The 16,275-nt window shown below is 47.0% G+C and overlaps 1 protein-coding gene across 1 annotated transcript in view; it reads right to left on the bottom strand.

Moving 5' to 3' along the window:
• Window positions 1-13,497: 13,497 nt before the first annotated feature.
• STARD10 (StAR related lipid transfer domain containing 10) overlaps window positions 13,498-16,275 on the bottom strand; it is a 357,564-nt gene continuing 354,786 nt past the window's right edge. The window contains exon 6 of the mRNA XM_069640279.1: window positions 13,498-15,563. Coding sequence (XP_069496380.1) covers window positions 15,339-15,563 — 225 coding nt within the window. The 3' untranslated portion in view covers window positions 13,498-15,338. The remainder of the gene's footprint in view (window positions 15,564-16,275) is intronic.

Here is a 16,275-nt window from a genome sequence, read left to right on the forward strand (position 1 = left end):
CTGTGTGCACTCCACAGGGGTGTGATTCTAAGTGAAGTAATTAGCCACCAGCTGCGTTCGGGCTGCCTCACCCCGTTCCCTTTCCCCTCCCATGCGCAGCGGGCGTGCATGTGGTTGGGGATGTGGGGGCACCACCATGTCCACCGGCAGGCCCCGGCGTGTTGCAACGTTGTGCAGGACACATGCTGCCACTATGATCCTGCACACTACTGGGGGAGTGTATAACAGCTGCCCGCAAGAACGGTCAAGGGAGCGAAAGCGTGACTTGAGCTTTCCGAATGTGCGCTCCACTATGCCCCGGGTTGCAATATGGGCTGTGTTGTATCTTACCTCGTATGGCGTGGTGAGGTTCCGAATTGGTGTCATCATGTGGGTGCTCAGAGGGTAGGCACTGTCCCCTGGGGAGGTGGTGATGGGTATCATTAGTAAGGTTGTGACATTACTCAGTATCTGGCATGCATGCATGTGCTGTGGCATTTATGCTCACCGAGCAGCCATGTATCGCCATGATGCCCAGCTTCTAGGTCCCTGTTTAGGGTTGTCATTCTGTAAATTAAACTGTCGTGGGTGGACCCTGGATAGTTGGCATATACTGAGGTGATGATTCCCTTGGCATCACATTGTACCTGCACGTTGATGGAATGCCAGTGCTTGTGGTTTCTATAGATGTGCTCTGATGCCCTGGGGGGACGTAGAGCCACATGGGTGCAATCAATGGCACCTAGGACTTTGGGGAATTGTACCACCCCATAGAAATACTGGACGGCAGCCTGCCTTTCTGCAGGTGTTCTGGGCAGGTATATGTGCCTGCGGACTGATGGGCATGCAGTCATAATGGCCAAGACCTGGTGTAGGCAGCGTGACTGCGTGGCCTGTGACCCCCCCCCTCCACTATGGCACTTGTCCGCTGAAATGATCCGGTGGCCAAAAAGTGCAGTACATTGAGGACCTTCTCCAGGGGGCTGAGTGCTTGGGAGCAGAGGGTGGGTGATGTGAGGTCATCCTCCCACTCACTGACCAGGTCGAGTATTATGTGAGGTGGAAACCTGTACCTCCCATACACCTGGTCATCAGGCATGCCAAAAAGGCTGGTTCTGGGTGTGAAAATTCTGGGCCTGACTATCCTCCTCCTCCTCCTGCGGTATCCCACGATCACTGATGCTAGGAACAGTATGTTCATCCTGGCGTCTGAGCTTGCTTGTTGTTTGCGCGCACTTTTATGCTGTGCGGGTCCACGTACGCCTGCTTCCTGCTGGCGTACGTGTTTCCAGATTAGCGTGTCTTTTTTGGCGCGTGCGTGTGGGCGTTCCGCGCATTTGCCTCCTGTACTTCCCCGCCCACCCCAGTAATACACGTACCCCGCTCGCCCAGGCCCAATCGCATGTAAAACTTCCTGTGAGCCCCTGAAGTACACGTACCCCGCTCACCCAGGCACAATCGCGTGTGAAACTTCCCGCAAGCCCCTGAAGAACACGTACCCCGCTCACCCAGGCACAATCGCGTGTGAAACTTCCCGCAAGCCCCTGAAGTACACGTACCCCGCTCACCCAGGCACAATCGCGTGTAAAACTTCCCGCGAGCCCCTGAATTACGCGTACCCTGCTCACCCAGGCACAATCGCGTGTAAAACTTCCCACGAGCCCCTGAAGTACACGTACCCCGCTCGCCCAGGCACAATCACGTGTGAAACTTCCCGCGCACCCCCGCAATACATGCTATTTTTGACACAGCGGGTGTCCGTGTTTGTCGCATACCCCTTTGCACGTCATTTGTCTTAGAGGGCCACAATATGGGACATTCATCAGAGCTGTATATACAGGCTTTTTGTTAGCGCAGGGACGCTACCGCCTGCCTTTGTGTGGCGGACATGTGTTGATGTACATAGTTGACTTTTGGTTTGTGGAATGAGATCGCCATTTCACTGCTGGGGGGTGAGGGTGCAAGGGGAAATGAGTGGGGGCCTGTTGGCAGGTGCCCCTCAGTGCTGGGGGGTGGGGGTGCAATGGAAATGAGTGGGGGCCTGCTGGCAGGTGCCCTGCACTGCTGGGGGGTGGAGGTGCAAGGGGACATGAGTGGGGGCCTGCTGGCAGGTGCCCTGTACTGCTGGGGCGTGGGGGTGCAAGGGGACATGAGTGGGGTCCTGCTGGCAGGTGCCCTGCACTGCTGAGGGGTGGGGGTGGAGGGGGTCATGCGTTGGTGATCAGTAGTGCAAGGTGACATGTGGCTTGGCTGGGGGGCATGCCCATGGTGGATGGGCTGCCTGCGAGACATGACCAGGGGTGCAGGGTAGTCCCCTGTGGTGTGGGCTGCCTGCAGGGACCGTGGAGGGTGTAGAGGGAACACCTGGGAGGACCCACACTGCCAATTCACGTGTAGGACTCCCTGCACCCCAGATATACACATACCCCACTCGCACAAGGCCTGTCGCGTGTGAAACTTCCCGCGCACCCCCGAAATACACCTAACCCGCTCACCCAAGGCCAATCGCATGTGAAACTTCCCACGCACCCCAGATTTACACGTACTCAGGCCAATCGCATGTGAAACTTCACGCAAACCCCAGGAATACACGCACCTCACTCGCACAGGGCCCATCGCGTGTGAAACTTCCCGCACACCCCCAAAATACAGGCACACGCTATTTTTGACACAGCGGGTGTTCGTGTTTGTCGCGTACCCCTTTGCACGTAATTTGTCCTAGAGGGCCACAGTATGGGACAATCATCAGAGCTATATATACGTGCTTTTTGTTAGCGCACATTTTGGCGCACATTTTTTTCATGTGCCGGGACGCTACCGCCTGCCTTCGTGTGGCGTACGTGTTTAGGCCTGTGCGCGTCTTCGCCGGTGGGCTGGTTTGCCCTATTCGATTCCATGAATACGTGTTGTAGGCGAGCGTGTGGGCGTTCTGCGCACTTGCCTCCTGTACTTCCCCGTGACGGCCACATTTTCACACGTTGTTCCCCATTCTGCGTGTCACGCCCCGTGTTACGCTTACTTTTGTTATTTGCACCGCGCTATGTGCGCTTTCGCTGTGGCCGTAGCGCACGCCGTTAGATGACCTGTGCGCCGGCGTGCGCCACTCAGTTTTTCAGCGCACAACCCACATTTTACTCGCACACAGACTTCCATGAATCGATGTGCACGGGTTTTGCTGCGATTTTCGCACTTGCACTGCGATTCGCACGCTTGCGCGGGAATTTTCAGCGCACATTAATTCCATGAATCGGCCTGTCAATATTCATAGTCTGTGATGGATATAAAATGGTGCCTGATCACTTAACAAGTTAATTCCCCAATCGGTCCCGTTTGACAATCTTTAAGAACGTGAAGAGTCCTTAATACAATTTAGTGAACAGCCTGAGCATACATTTCCTTGAAGGAGGACTGTGGTACCATTTTTTACCCAGTAGGTCATCAATGCGTTTCAGTGACTTATCCAATTACAGGTGAGCAACAAGGGCCTGTAACATATTGATCATGTTTAAAATTCAGAGGGCATTGGCCAATCTTTAGAACTGATCAATAATGGCCTGATGTTATGGATAGAGTTCATTTGCTTTTTGATGTGTCAATTCACAGGTCACTTCTTCTGAAATGTCATCATCTCCACACACATTGATGGGCTTTCTTGATATTCCCAAAACGTGGATGTAACCTGCTCATAGAAACATTGCATTTTGGAAGCCAAAGCAGAAGCCTTCCCTGGATGCCTGGACTTTAGACATGCCTTTTCTCCTGTAGCCTGAGAAGTGGGCAATGAGGAGGCGTTCTTTATGAAAGGCAAAATGCTACGCTAGGAGGGTATCCGACCAGCCTACAATGTTCTGTTGAAGTACCCAATTTCTTATCCATGTTTTTGGATGTGTTTAATATGTTTTTGTAGCATACCATCGCCTCCTACCTTAGTCGTTTCAGCCTGTGTCATTGTCTGACTGAATAATTCTAAAATAGGATTGATTTGCAAGGGTCTTTGTTGATATGTTGTTATTTGTGTGACTTTTTTTAATAAACTGTTTTGCAACAGGCTTTGTCCTTGCAGCATTGACCAGTGGGAAAACTGGCCTTAACTCTTTCACCGGATGAATGAATATATTAATTTGATGGCTGTCTGAAACTTTGTAGAATGACCTTCATTTTAATATTGGCGGATACATTTGTGGTTGGTGTTAGTCTGTCAGATGGTAATATTACTCATTCCAATTTGTATTTTTTATTGGATGGCATTCAGCCTCATTGCGAGTTTGCCGGTCATGTGTCCTGGCACCTTTTTCGGACTGCCGTTAGAACGTTCCGCTTCTACCAGGAACACAGTACGGAGCAATGCAATCTGCCAAAACCATATCTAATCAATGTTAAGATTGCCCGCAATGTCCAATCACTGAGGGCAAACCTCCAAGAATCCCACTCAATTTGTCATAGGATGCTGCCAATCAGACCACATGCCTCCAATTTTAACTGATTTACAAAAAGTGCAGAATGTCAGCTCAAGATGCGTTACTGCATCCACATGGCATGCAGCACTACCCAACTGCAACACCCGCTCCTCTACTCAAGAGTTCTCTTAGCAGTCAACAAAACTCTCTTCTCACAACTTTGCGCATCGGTTAACTGGACGGGGTGGCATTTCTCAGAGTTGTGTGAACCTCCTGACCATATCAGACACATTGTTCAGACCATTCTATCTTCAATGCTGCAGATAGCCCAACGCCATACATTGTGACCAGCTGAAAGGCTGAACTCTCTCCTGGTGCTGGTCTTAAAGGTGGTGCGGTAGGCAGCGTAGAGCTGCATAGGTTTTCAGAAATGATCAAAGCCATCCTATTCCAAAGGGTCTTTTTATTTTTTAGTTTCCCCCCTTTTGATGTTTATTCCGAAGGTGCCCGTGTTTACAAATTGCATTCGCAGGCTGAAGCCATTGCAGCATGTCTCACTTTCATACCAAAATAATTCATATTAATCTCATGCCAATTCCCTTACAGCCAGCCCCTAATCTCATCTCCTTCCCCATGGATCTGGATCTGGAGGAGTGCAGGATTCTGCAGCATAGAAAGGAGGGAAGGAAGAAGTTCTTTCGTATGGCAAAGTTTCTCCAAGAATGAATTCCAGTCTCTAGTGGCCAGAACAAAGAACCACATGCCAAACGCTCTAGTTAGTCAAGCACACGGAAAAAAGTTTGGCGAGGAATGGTGCAAAGGGCATGATCATGAAGCATTTTATGGGTCCAGATAAACAGTTTAAAGGTGATGCGAGCATTCACAGAAGCCCATGAAGCCCCCTATTTATATTACAGCTGTGACTATATTGTGGGTATTCGTAACTAAACTGACTGTGGCATCTAATAAAAGCTTGTAGATGAGAAAGAAAAGCATGATTGATAGCAGGCAAGAGAGAATTACAATGGTCAATCGTTGCATGAATGAGAGGACGTACAATAGAGGCACAGTGGTCTTCTGACAGTAGGGGTCTCTGCTGGCGTAATACCCACCGAAAGTTGGCTTAGCGAACAATACTGTTGACCGGTAACTAAGGACAGCTTAGAATCAAAAATAATGGCCAAAATCTTCAAATTTTACTTTATAGGGAAAAACCTATCCAGAGAGGGCGATATAAGGGTGTAGAGCTGGTATGCCTAACCAGTTATCTCATCTACTTTTCCACTTATGCAAAGGTCAGTTGGATGCGTGTGCTGCATAATTATCTTCTAAACAGAACAGGGCTCCAATGTTATTGCCAAATTTGGAAAATTGCCCACAGGTCGACTAAAAGGTCACGTGGGGATACAATATAAAAGTTGAACAATGGGGAATAAATACAGGAACCTTGTGGGACACCACAATCGACTATTTCAGGGTGGGATTCAAAGTCAGACACCTTAAGCCTGGGAGTACCAAGAAATTAGTAGATCCCGGGAGAGAGACACTTCGACACCCTCGCCACAGTTCTCAGACAATCAATCAAAAGTGCTTAAGGGTGTCAAAAGACCGCAGACACTCCAAGCCACATAAGCAGTCCCATGTTCCCCCTGCACATGAGAGCCTGTAGGATGTATTTCACATCTAATACGGATGTGCTAGGCTTAAGCTCAGAGAGGATGTTGCCAAGTAACAGGTTTGTCTCAAGAGGCCTTTGAATCTGGAAAGGGGCAGCCATATCAAGTATTTTTTTTAAAAAAAGGAAGTTGTTTATAGGCCGATAGTTATTAAGAATATCATAGTCCGTGAGATGTTAGTAAAGGTGTAACACGCCACGCAAGTAGGGCAGTGATACTAGGACCTTGATCATCAAGACAGTCATTCACAACATCCTGGTTCGCTTCAACAAGCAGCAGCTTCGGAAGAGCCTGAGAGAGAACCACCTTCTGCAAGTGTCACACTTCTGAATCACTGATCAAACTACAATTTGAAATCATAGTATTTGATGAGCAAGTACTGCTAATAGACATTCTGAGTGTCTCATCCTCGCTTAAAACAACCTTTGCGTGTCGATACATCAGATAGCGAAGGGCTGGACTCTAGAAGGGAAGGTGCAGAGATTTTCAATTTCATATAATCATTTCAAAGCTCTCTAGGAGAGATGTAAGCCCCATCAATTTGGCAGGCAATTTAGCCTCATTCACAGCTTTCATATAGGTGCGAGAAGCTACTTTTAGATTTAAACAATTGGAAAATGTAGGATCTTTCCTACATCTTCTTTCGGCTCTTCTGAGGGATGCCTTTAGATTTTAAGGTATAATATATACTGCTTATTGCAACAGATCATACAATTAATTAATTACTTTGGACTTGAGACACGCAACCGCATTAATGGAATAAGAGAGGGAGGAATTATAAACACGCACAACCTCATCTGATTGGTTCTGCATTGTCCAACTTTGAGCCTATATACTTTAGAAGAGGATAAAGATGGTAAGCTGTGAGTTTATCAAAGTAAGTAATCAGGAATTTGGAGTCAGCTTTGGAAGCTAGAGGTGTAATATCAGTGTATGATCAGGTCAATCTAGGACAGGGCGGGATAGTTGATTGGGTACGATAGTCCAGCAGAATATCCTATCTTGGGTGCACGTTTTAAGATGCTTGGAGCAAGTATTCGTCCAATGGCAAAGTGTTCTACCAATGGTCTCTGCCTCGGAATGTTAAGGGTCTGTAAAATCATAAATAAAAATTGTTTGATAAAATTATGGTGGAGGCGGTCTTCCTTAATGGGAACCCAATATCCAACAGATTCTGTAGAAAGGTCGAGCCATAAATGAGTGTTTGTTAGAAAAGAAGCAACTGAAAAACCAAGGAGTTATAAAATATCATCCTGGTATTTAAACAGTTGCAAAAAAGAATCGGCGGGATGGAGCAAAAACAATGTTTTAGGTTAATCTGTATATTCAGTGTAGAGCAACTCTTCCCTGTTTCCTTGTGGTCTTCTCAGCTGAAGCATATGAGCTTCCAGAACAGCCATGCATATAAATAGGTCTGAATAATCTTTTAGCCATGTTTCGGTAACTGCTAAGAGATCAATTTCTATTATTCAAAATGTGAACACTTTACCCTAACTTGTATTAATGTATAATCTCTACACATGATTATTCAGCCTTTGCCTGGTCTTGCTGCTAGGGCTTGAGGGTTCCAACTTCCTTGACACTTGCCTCACATCAGCAGGATGCCACCCATTTGGGGCACACAGCAGGAATTTGTGAAAGCATCATTTAACACAGCTGGATAGTACTTGACCAATATTAAGGGAATAATGGTGAGGACCAGTGCTCCACAATGTTCCAACTTTTGAATAGAACAATGAGCTAGATTCATTTTGGAATTCATGTTAGATTCTCCCAGTGCTAACCTTTGAAATGAGCATTGGAAGTTGGGGCAGTGGGCAGCAAGTCGAATTGCATATCTGAGAGTTCAGGGTAAGTAGACAAAGCATGTTCTCTGGGTGATACAATAGTTTAAGTGATCAACTAAGCGGATTGGCGTGTTAAGTATGTATATTAAATTGCATACCAACAGGCAGCAGTTCTAGAAGGGGCAAAAAAAGCAAAAGGTTAGAATAGCGGGTCAAATTGAAAGAAAAAGCTTGCTCAAATAGTTGGTACCAAAGGACCTATTGATGTAGGGTGAAAATATAAGGGTTAGTGAAAGCATCCACCACAATATGTTCTCTTCCCTCCGTTGTCTTCCACTAGGGACCTGCTTTTGTGACTTTCCAATGTTGGACTTCGCTTCCAGAATTTGGGGCATTTGGCAGTAGCGATTTGGAAGCACTAGGACTGCATTGGAGGAGTCTTTCAATTTGGATATACTAAAGGATTGTGTGCCCCAGTTTTCTTTTTTATTTGGAAGAGTAGGTTTTCCACACTGACTTGCGCATGGTTTCATCTCCACCCATAAGGGCCAAGGATGAGTGGAGGGTGCAGAAGACTTGTGGCAGGCCACAGCTAGCATTCAGTCACAGCGGAGGCCGGTGACCATTAGAAATGCTTAAAAGCCGCAGCCTGCTACAGTCCAGAGTTGCCAATAGAAGTATGCCTGTTGCGACAAGCAGTGTTCCTGGTTCCCCTTTCCATATTCTGCAGTGTTCTCTTGTGTCTTGTTTTGAGCCAGCGCTATTACAAAGCACTGTGTACCAGTATCCGTACAGATTTGCTGTGTATTTTTGTTCCTGACCTAGTACTGGTTTTCAGTGGATCCCCGTTTATGGAGCTTGCTCTGCATGCAGATTATTTATTTATTTATTTATATAGCGCGCATGCAGCCCAAGGGCATTGAGGCGCTGTTACTTGCAAAAAACTTAGTTACACAGGTACAGGTATAGTGGTGGTCGTTGATACATTGTGAATACTACAGAACATCATACTGTTGTTACAGCCATTGCACTTGGTCATTGTGTTACAATTTATGCAGTGGGTCATGTGGTGAGTATTCATGCTAGTGTGCGAGGCCTTATGTGAAGAGGATGGTTTTCATAGCTTTGCGGAAGGTGGTGAGGGAGGCCTCACCTTGGATTGTGGGTGGAAGGGCATTCCAGTGAATGGGTGCGGGAAACTGGAAACTGGATCCGCCTGCTCTGGCTTTTTTTTTTACAAGTGGCACAGAGAGCATGTTGATATACGGTGATCTAGTTGGCCTGGTAGTGGAGACAGGGTGTTTTTTTTTTGAGAGATAGGCAGGAGCAGTGAGGTGAATGCATTTGTGGGTCAGTGTCAAAGCTTTAAAGACGATCCTTTCCTTTATTGGGAGCCAATGGGCTATTTTCCTGGCCTTAGAAATTTATTCTCTTTTGGCAATGCCTTGGGCTACCCAGAGAGCATTGTTTTGTATGACTTGTCTCTCTATGTTTTTATTGGAGGTTCCTAGAAAGAGTACCTTGCAATAGTCTAGCCTAGAGCCGGTGATGGCTCTGGCTATGTTGGTGCAGTTCTCTTTGGAGAGAAAGGGTCTGACTGCGTTGATAAGTTTGGCATGATATGCAGCTGCGGAGGCTATTGCATTGACTTGTCTGTCCATGGATAGGCTCCAATCCAGGTAGACTCCCAGAGTTTTGACAGAATCTGAGACAGAAATTTTGATGGTGTGGATGGTGAAATGGCTGAATTGTGAGTCTAGATTTTTTAGCATGTCGGGGGAACCTACCAGGAGGAGTTCGGTCTTGTCGGAGTTGAGGCATAGTCCATTGTCTGCCATTGTCATGATCTCTGCTTCCAAAAGGTCAGGGTTTTCCCAACTCCCTTGGAAGCAGATCCATAACCCAGGTTCCGAGTGCCAACCAGTCCCAATTGGGACCTTTTGGACCCAGTCCTGGCGCCAGTGGCACCAGGCTCATAAATATGCCCAGTCCCAGCGCTGGAAGCGCCGGGCTCATAATGCTTGGGTGGACTTACCTTCAGCAGACCATGCTGCTTACTTGCCTGCCAGTTGAGCCTCTGATCCTCTTCTGTTTGGAACTACTTTTCCTGTTGGGTGGGGCTGGAGCCACTCCCTAGATTCAGAACACTGGAACTCTTCTGGAAGGCAGGAACTCTTTTCTTACTTAGGCGTGGCTGTGGAAGGAGACACCTAAGCACTACAGGAGGCTATTTAAACCACACCCGGTGGATGAATCTTGCTTTGCGTTATTCTGCAACCTCTGCAGCAGAACGCTCATCGTGTCTTCTGCATCCGGTCCTGGGCCTAAGGAAAAAGGCTTACCATCCTGAATCCAGTCTTCAGCAACACCTATAAAGACAAGAAAGAACAGGTTAGCATTCCGGCATCTGAAAGGCAAAGGCTTACCATCCTGAATCCAGTCTTCAGCAACACCTATAAAGACAAGAAAGAACAGGTTAGCATTCCGGCATCTGAAAGGCAAAGGCTTACCTACTCTTCGTGCGCTCCGGAGGTCTTCACACTGCATTCCGGCATCTGAAAGACAAAAGTTTACCAACTCTTCGCACGCTCCGGAGGCCTTCGGCGCTGCATCCCGCATCTGAAAGACAAAACAAGGTGCGTTTAAAGACATTGGGGAACTTTAATACTCACGTGCCATTACTCCTTTCCACATCTAATCCAGTGGGTATTCCGGCACCCTGCAGCCGCTCCGAACTCGTACCTGCAAAATAAAAAGACAGTTAGAGCGCATAGTGAAGCAGGCAACAAGCGCTTACTTACGTGCTTCCAGGCGCTTCTATTCATCACACGGGCTCCATCTTCAACTCACTTCAGCCCGTCATCTGCCATCGCCGGAACCCCGCAAAACAAGAGACATCATTACTAAAGACTTTAAAGACATTTGAATGACTCGAAACTTACCGTTCGTGCAGTAAACGACGGACAGCAGTCCTCTGAAGTCAAGAGGCCTGCGCTACCTATCCAGTGAAGAAACTGGTTACAGCACCCTGCCCCGAGGCAGATGGAGAGCTCGGCATTCACTTACCTAAGGTGAGAGCGTTAACCTTTGGGGGTCTACAGGAGAGGAGAAGAGGAAAGAGATAGGGACACCCCAATAACCCCAGTTCATTAACCCCATATTTTCTATCTGCAGACATCTTACTCTACACGTCAGGCATACAGTGCACAGAGGTCCAGCCCAAAGAGCCAACCGGGTGCTACACATCACCTTTGAAGATACAGTAGTCGCCCAGTCAAGACCGGCGCCTCTGCGAGAATCAGGTGAGCGTTACAGCCATCCAGGCTTGGATGGTGTTGTAGAGGTTGTTGAGGGTCAGGGAGTGGTGTCATAGTTACCAGTGAGGGTGAGGAGGATCTATGTATCGTCTGCGTAGTTGGTGTAGGAGATGCCCATAGCGTTGAGTATGAACAGGGGTCGTGTGAAAATGTTGTAGAGGGTGGGGGAGAGGCAAGAGCCTTGGGGCACCCCACAGAGTATGATGGTTGGTGAGGCGGAGGCTAAGTCGGAGAATACTTGCATGGTTCTGTCTTGTAGGAAGGAGGTGATCCATGCTGTGGCCTCTGGGGAGAATTTGGCAGTGGCGGAAAGGTGGTGGCATAGGACGTCATGATCTACGAGGTCGAAGGCCGCGGATAAGTCAAGGATTAGGAGAAGTGCTGGTTTACCTGTGTCTCTAGCATCGTCCATTTGGTTTTTCAGGTCAAGAAGGGCGGTTTCAGTCCCGTGTCTGGGGCGGAAACCAGATTGGCGGAGTCCAAGGAGTTTGTTTTCTTCAATGAAGTGTTGAACCTGCAGGTAGGCTGCTTTGTCCAGTATTTTGAGGATGAACGGGACAGTGGAGATAGGTCTATAGTTGTTGGGGGAAGTGGGGTTGAGTGTTGTTTTTTTTAGGAGAGGGCGGACCCAGGCCTCCTTGAGGGAGGTGGGAACTTTCCCTGTGGTGAAGGAGGCATTAACGAAAGCTGTCAGGAAGGGCGGTAGCGCTTCAGTGCAGTCTTTGATAATGGGGGCCGGGCATGTATCCCCTTTGCAGTTTGAGGGTTTGATGTTCCTGATTATGTTGATGATGTCTTTTGACTGAAAGGGTTTGAAGGATAAAGGTTGGGGGGGGTCCGGCGCAGGTGGTGGGACAGGGATGTGTGTATTAGGTAGGGCTTGCTGGGTGGCTAGTGTTTTGTTTTTGAGGAGGCTTAACTTGGTTTGCATGCCTTTTGTATGTCATCACACCAGGTTTTGTCTTTGGTGAAATTCTGGGGGGTGCGAGTGGGTGTCTTGAGTTCCCTAGAAATTGCGAAGATTTCTTTGGTGCTGGATTGATCTTCCGATATTCTGGATTCAAAGGATTTGGCCTTTGCTTGGCTGATTGCCTTTTTGTATTTAATGGATTGAGCTTTAAAGATCATTTTATCTTTGTCAGTGTGGGTGTTTGCCACTGTGTGAGTGCCACCTTTTTCTCATTGCGGAGAGTAAGGAGGTCCTGGGTGAACCATGAGTTGGAGTGGGTAGTGGGTTTGGATTTGCGGGGTTTGAGAGGGGCAATGGAATTGATAGCTGCTTTGATGGCAGCATCATAGGCTGTTGCAAGTGTTTCTGGGTCTGAGGAGAAAGGTGGTCTGAAGGCTGGGCCTTGGAGGAAGGGCAGTAGCCTTTCCTTAGTGAGCTGGCGGGTGCTTCTGGCGAGACAGGGTGGGAGGGTTTGGGGTGGGGGAGTAGCGGGGGCGCTAGTGGTGAGGATGTTAATGTGATGATGTGGTGGTCAGACCATGGGGTGGGAGTGTTACCGGTGGTGATGAGTGGGCAGTTATGTTGCGCGAACCCAGTCCAAGGTTCTGCCCTGAGTGCGAGTTGGGCTAAAGATGGTGTTCTTGTAGCCCAGAGCCTTGAGGGCGGAGTCAAGGGATTTCGCTACTGGGTCCCTACTATCCAGGAGACCTAGGTTAACATCCCCAACGAGAATTATTACTGATCCCAGTTCCAGTTTTTGCCTCTTTTCTTTCCTTTAGGTGGAGCGCGGGACATATTGTGGTTGTTCCAGATTTCTTCCCTTCCTGGCTCCCTCGGATCTGCTTTGGTGGGTTTGATGGTCCTGAATCTGTCCTGCAACAATATTCCTGTTTTTCATGCATTTAATTGCCCCTCCTCTGTCTCAGCATTTCCTGCTCCTGTTTGATCAGTAGGACTGATGGACACTGGTGCCAGCCTAGATGGCATTCCTTGTAATTATTGCACTGGGCCACCAAGTTGTTTGCCCACAGACCCATGTCCTAAATGTAAACTTAGCAGCGACCGTGAATGACAGCAATTGCGGCAAAGAGGTTTGCTCGTCTTCATTGCAATCATAAGGAGCCCCTGAGGGCTTATACCCCATATCCCTTTAAGTATTGCTGTAATAAACATATGTTGGAGAACCTGTGTGTTCGGTTACAAGTGAAATTAACAAATTAAATTAGAGATAGCTTTAACAACGAAACTTTTATAATGAAAAAATATCGATTTCTTTTATTTTGAGAACCCAAGAACCCTGGTTCCCTATGCTTTAAACCCCCACCCCCACTCTGCCCACCCGGTTTAACCACTTACCACCCCACCCCCATATACATTTTAAACAAAAATGTGTTATTTTATTGTTATTATTGTTTCTTTATTAAAGTTATTCTCTGTTTTTTATTCCTTTAAATCGCCGGATCCCTGTGTTCATGTGTCTATAGTATTAGTTCCAGACGGCAACATGTCTCCCAAAGTCTGCAGGCGCTTCCCTATTCTTACAGTTATTAAAAACAAGTCCTTAATAAAAATGTTAAGCTCAGTTCATTGTGTTCCAGCTACACAGTACTCTGGGGTGCATACAATTTTCACGATATTAAGAGAAAGTGATTTACACAACATTCATTTTCCAGAACATTTCCTTGCATGACATTCATGGGTCGGTCCAGTGTCCTTTTCCACTCCATCCCTTGTCCTTCTAGTAGATGTCCTTACTCGGCATTCTTAGATTGTGCATCTACAAGCTACCACTGCACAGAAATAATGTTACACATTGCTGCACAAATTGAGCTACCACCGCACAATACTAATTTGCCATATTGCTGCACAGTCGATATAATAGAGCTACCACTGCACAGCAATGATACTCCATATTGCTGCACAATTGAGCTACCACTGCACAACAATAACTATACACATTGCTGCACAGTCAATCTACTACTGCACAGCAATGCTTCCCTATATTGCTGCTCAATCGAGCTACTACTCAACAGCAAAGATTCCCCACAATGCTGCACACTCAATCTACTACTGCACAGCAATGGATTTCCTCAATCGAGCTACCACTGCACAGCAATTAATCACCATATTGCTGCTGTATTGCTCTTGGCTCAATAGCACAAGGAATATTGTTACTGCCTTTAAAATAAAGCTGTGCAGTCCAACAGAGAAGGGGCATCAGGTCTCTAGCTATACAATTGGTGCCAGCACTCAAAGCATGAAAATATCCCCATCTGGAAAGTGATGCATGATGGGAAAAGATTGACTATTAACAATAATGGGTCACTTGTAAATGTGAACATTTCTTTAAGCACACTGGGGAAAAAACACCTGTCTGACAGGCAGTGCTTTACAGGTGAGAAATAGGGAGACCGTAATGGCAACTGCAGGAATGAGAGCCTGTTCTGGATGTGGCTATTGATGGACCTCTCTTGGCTAGTTGGCCTTTGTAAAGAACAAATTAGGTACTTTCATAGTGCAATCACCTTAGTGCTATTTTGGCACAGCACTAAGGGAGTGTGAACTTTCATGGACAAGGCTAGTTAATCCACCTTATTTCAGATGTTGCCTACAAATTAATTCCACAATGTTGGTCCATACCGGTAAGAGGCCATCAATTGCCCGCCCTGAAGGTTCAGGAAAGAATTGCTGGAGTCCCAAGATGCGGCAATTAAAGGGTGTTGCACTGCCATGCAGATGATGCCTCAGTAGGACTGTCCTCTCCACCATCCCCTACAGATCATGGAGCAGAGTGGCCTCCTAGTTTGTCCCCAAAACATGTTTCTAAACAAATACGTAAGGGTTGGACGTCCAGCAAACACGTACAAAAATAACTTGACATCCTTCGTACACAGTGTTTAGAAGACACACACAGTGGTGTATTGTACATGGCTTACAGATACATTTTAAGTACATTCTAATTTGAAGCTGGAATCCCATATAGAACTATTGGCAAGATTCAATTCTCTACGGAGCGAGAGATGGCAGTATCGTCACTCACAGTACTCAAGAGGTCCATCAATCATTCCGGTCTCCCTACTTTCCCCATCCCTCAAGCCCTTCAGCCACACCTCTTAAAATCGATTGGACAACATGTGCATCCCAGCCCCGAACCATTAGCTCCACAAGACTGTATTGGCTACACAGACAGATGGGAGGCAGTTGGGTATGGGCCCGTTGGCCGGAATGAGTTTTTAGTTGACGCTGTCTTCATCGCTCCCATCTCGTTCTTCTTTGGCTTCGGAAATACTGCTCTCATCAATGTTCTCCAGGGAGTCGGCGTGTTGAATGGACAGCTCGGAGAGGGTGATGCTGGGCAAAGTGCTCTGCTCGGGGTACAGCCACGGCTTGTGCTGCGGGCTATGCTTCCGCTTCCATTCGGGGTACTTCAAGCAGGCTTTGTACATCTTCTTCATGGCCTGGGAAGGAAGAGTACAAAAATGCAATTATCAACATGTGCTGAAAGATACATTGAGTCTTTAATTATCTGTAGCAATCTCACATTGAGTATCCGTTACCGTGTTCCTATTAAATGAGTTCACATATTTTGTTGTGTTTCATTTATTGGCCTGGGAACAAATATTGGTCAGTGCCAACCAGAAGGACAGATGACAATAGTTGCATTACACTATAGAGAATACCCAGTATCTGACAAAACAAACCTGAGATGTACAATAATGATGGAGCAATGTGATATGTGGGCAGCCAGGAGGTGAACAATAACACTAAACAGCTGCAAAGTAAGGTTCAAAGGCAGCTGTTCGTAGTTCAGAGCATGTACTGTGTTTATGGATAGCTTTCTTAAACAAGGATTATTAGTAATGTTTGGAAATATCCTTGTGGTTGGGTGTGGCAACTGTGATATGGACATGATGCCAGGAATATAGTTTAAGGGCATCAGTCCCCTAGAATCATCATAGAGACATACAGATCCCAAAACAAAAAGCAGTATTGTAAGGAACCCCTTCAGGCTCTATGGGGGTTCATCGACTCTTGGATTCCATGAATGTGGAGTTTGCATGTTTTCACCCCTTCAAATTGCCATAGTGGGGTGCCCTAATACTTGCACTGCACCTTTTACCTTCCTCCAAATTATACCTTTGCCCTGACCCCCTCTCCCACCCCCTACAT

This window comes from Ambystoma mexicanum, chromosome 7q (assembly GCF_040938575.1).
Source record: "Ambystoma mexicanum isolate Mex_15411 chromosome 7q, UKY_AmexF1_1, whole genome shotgun sequence".
Classification (NCBI taxonomy): Eukaryota; Metazoa; Chordata; class Amphibia; order Caudata; family Ambystomatidae; genus Ambystoma; species Ambystoma mexicanum.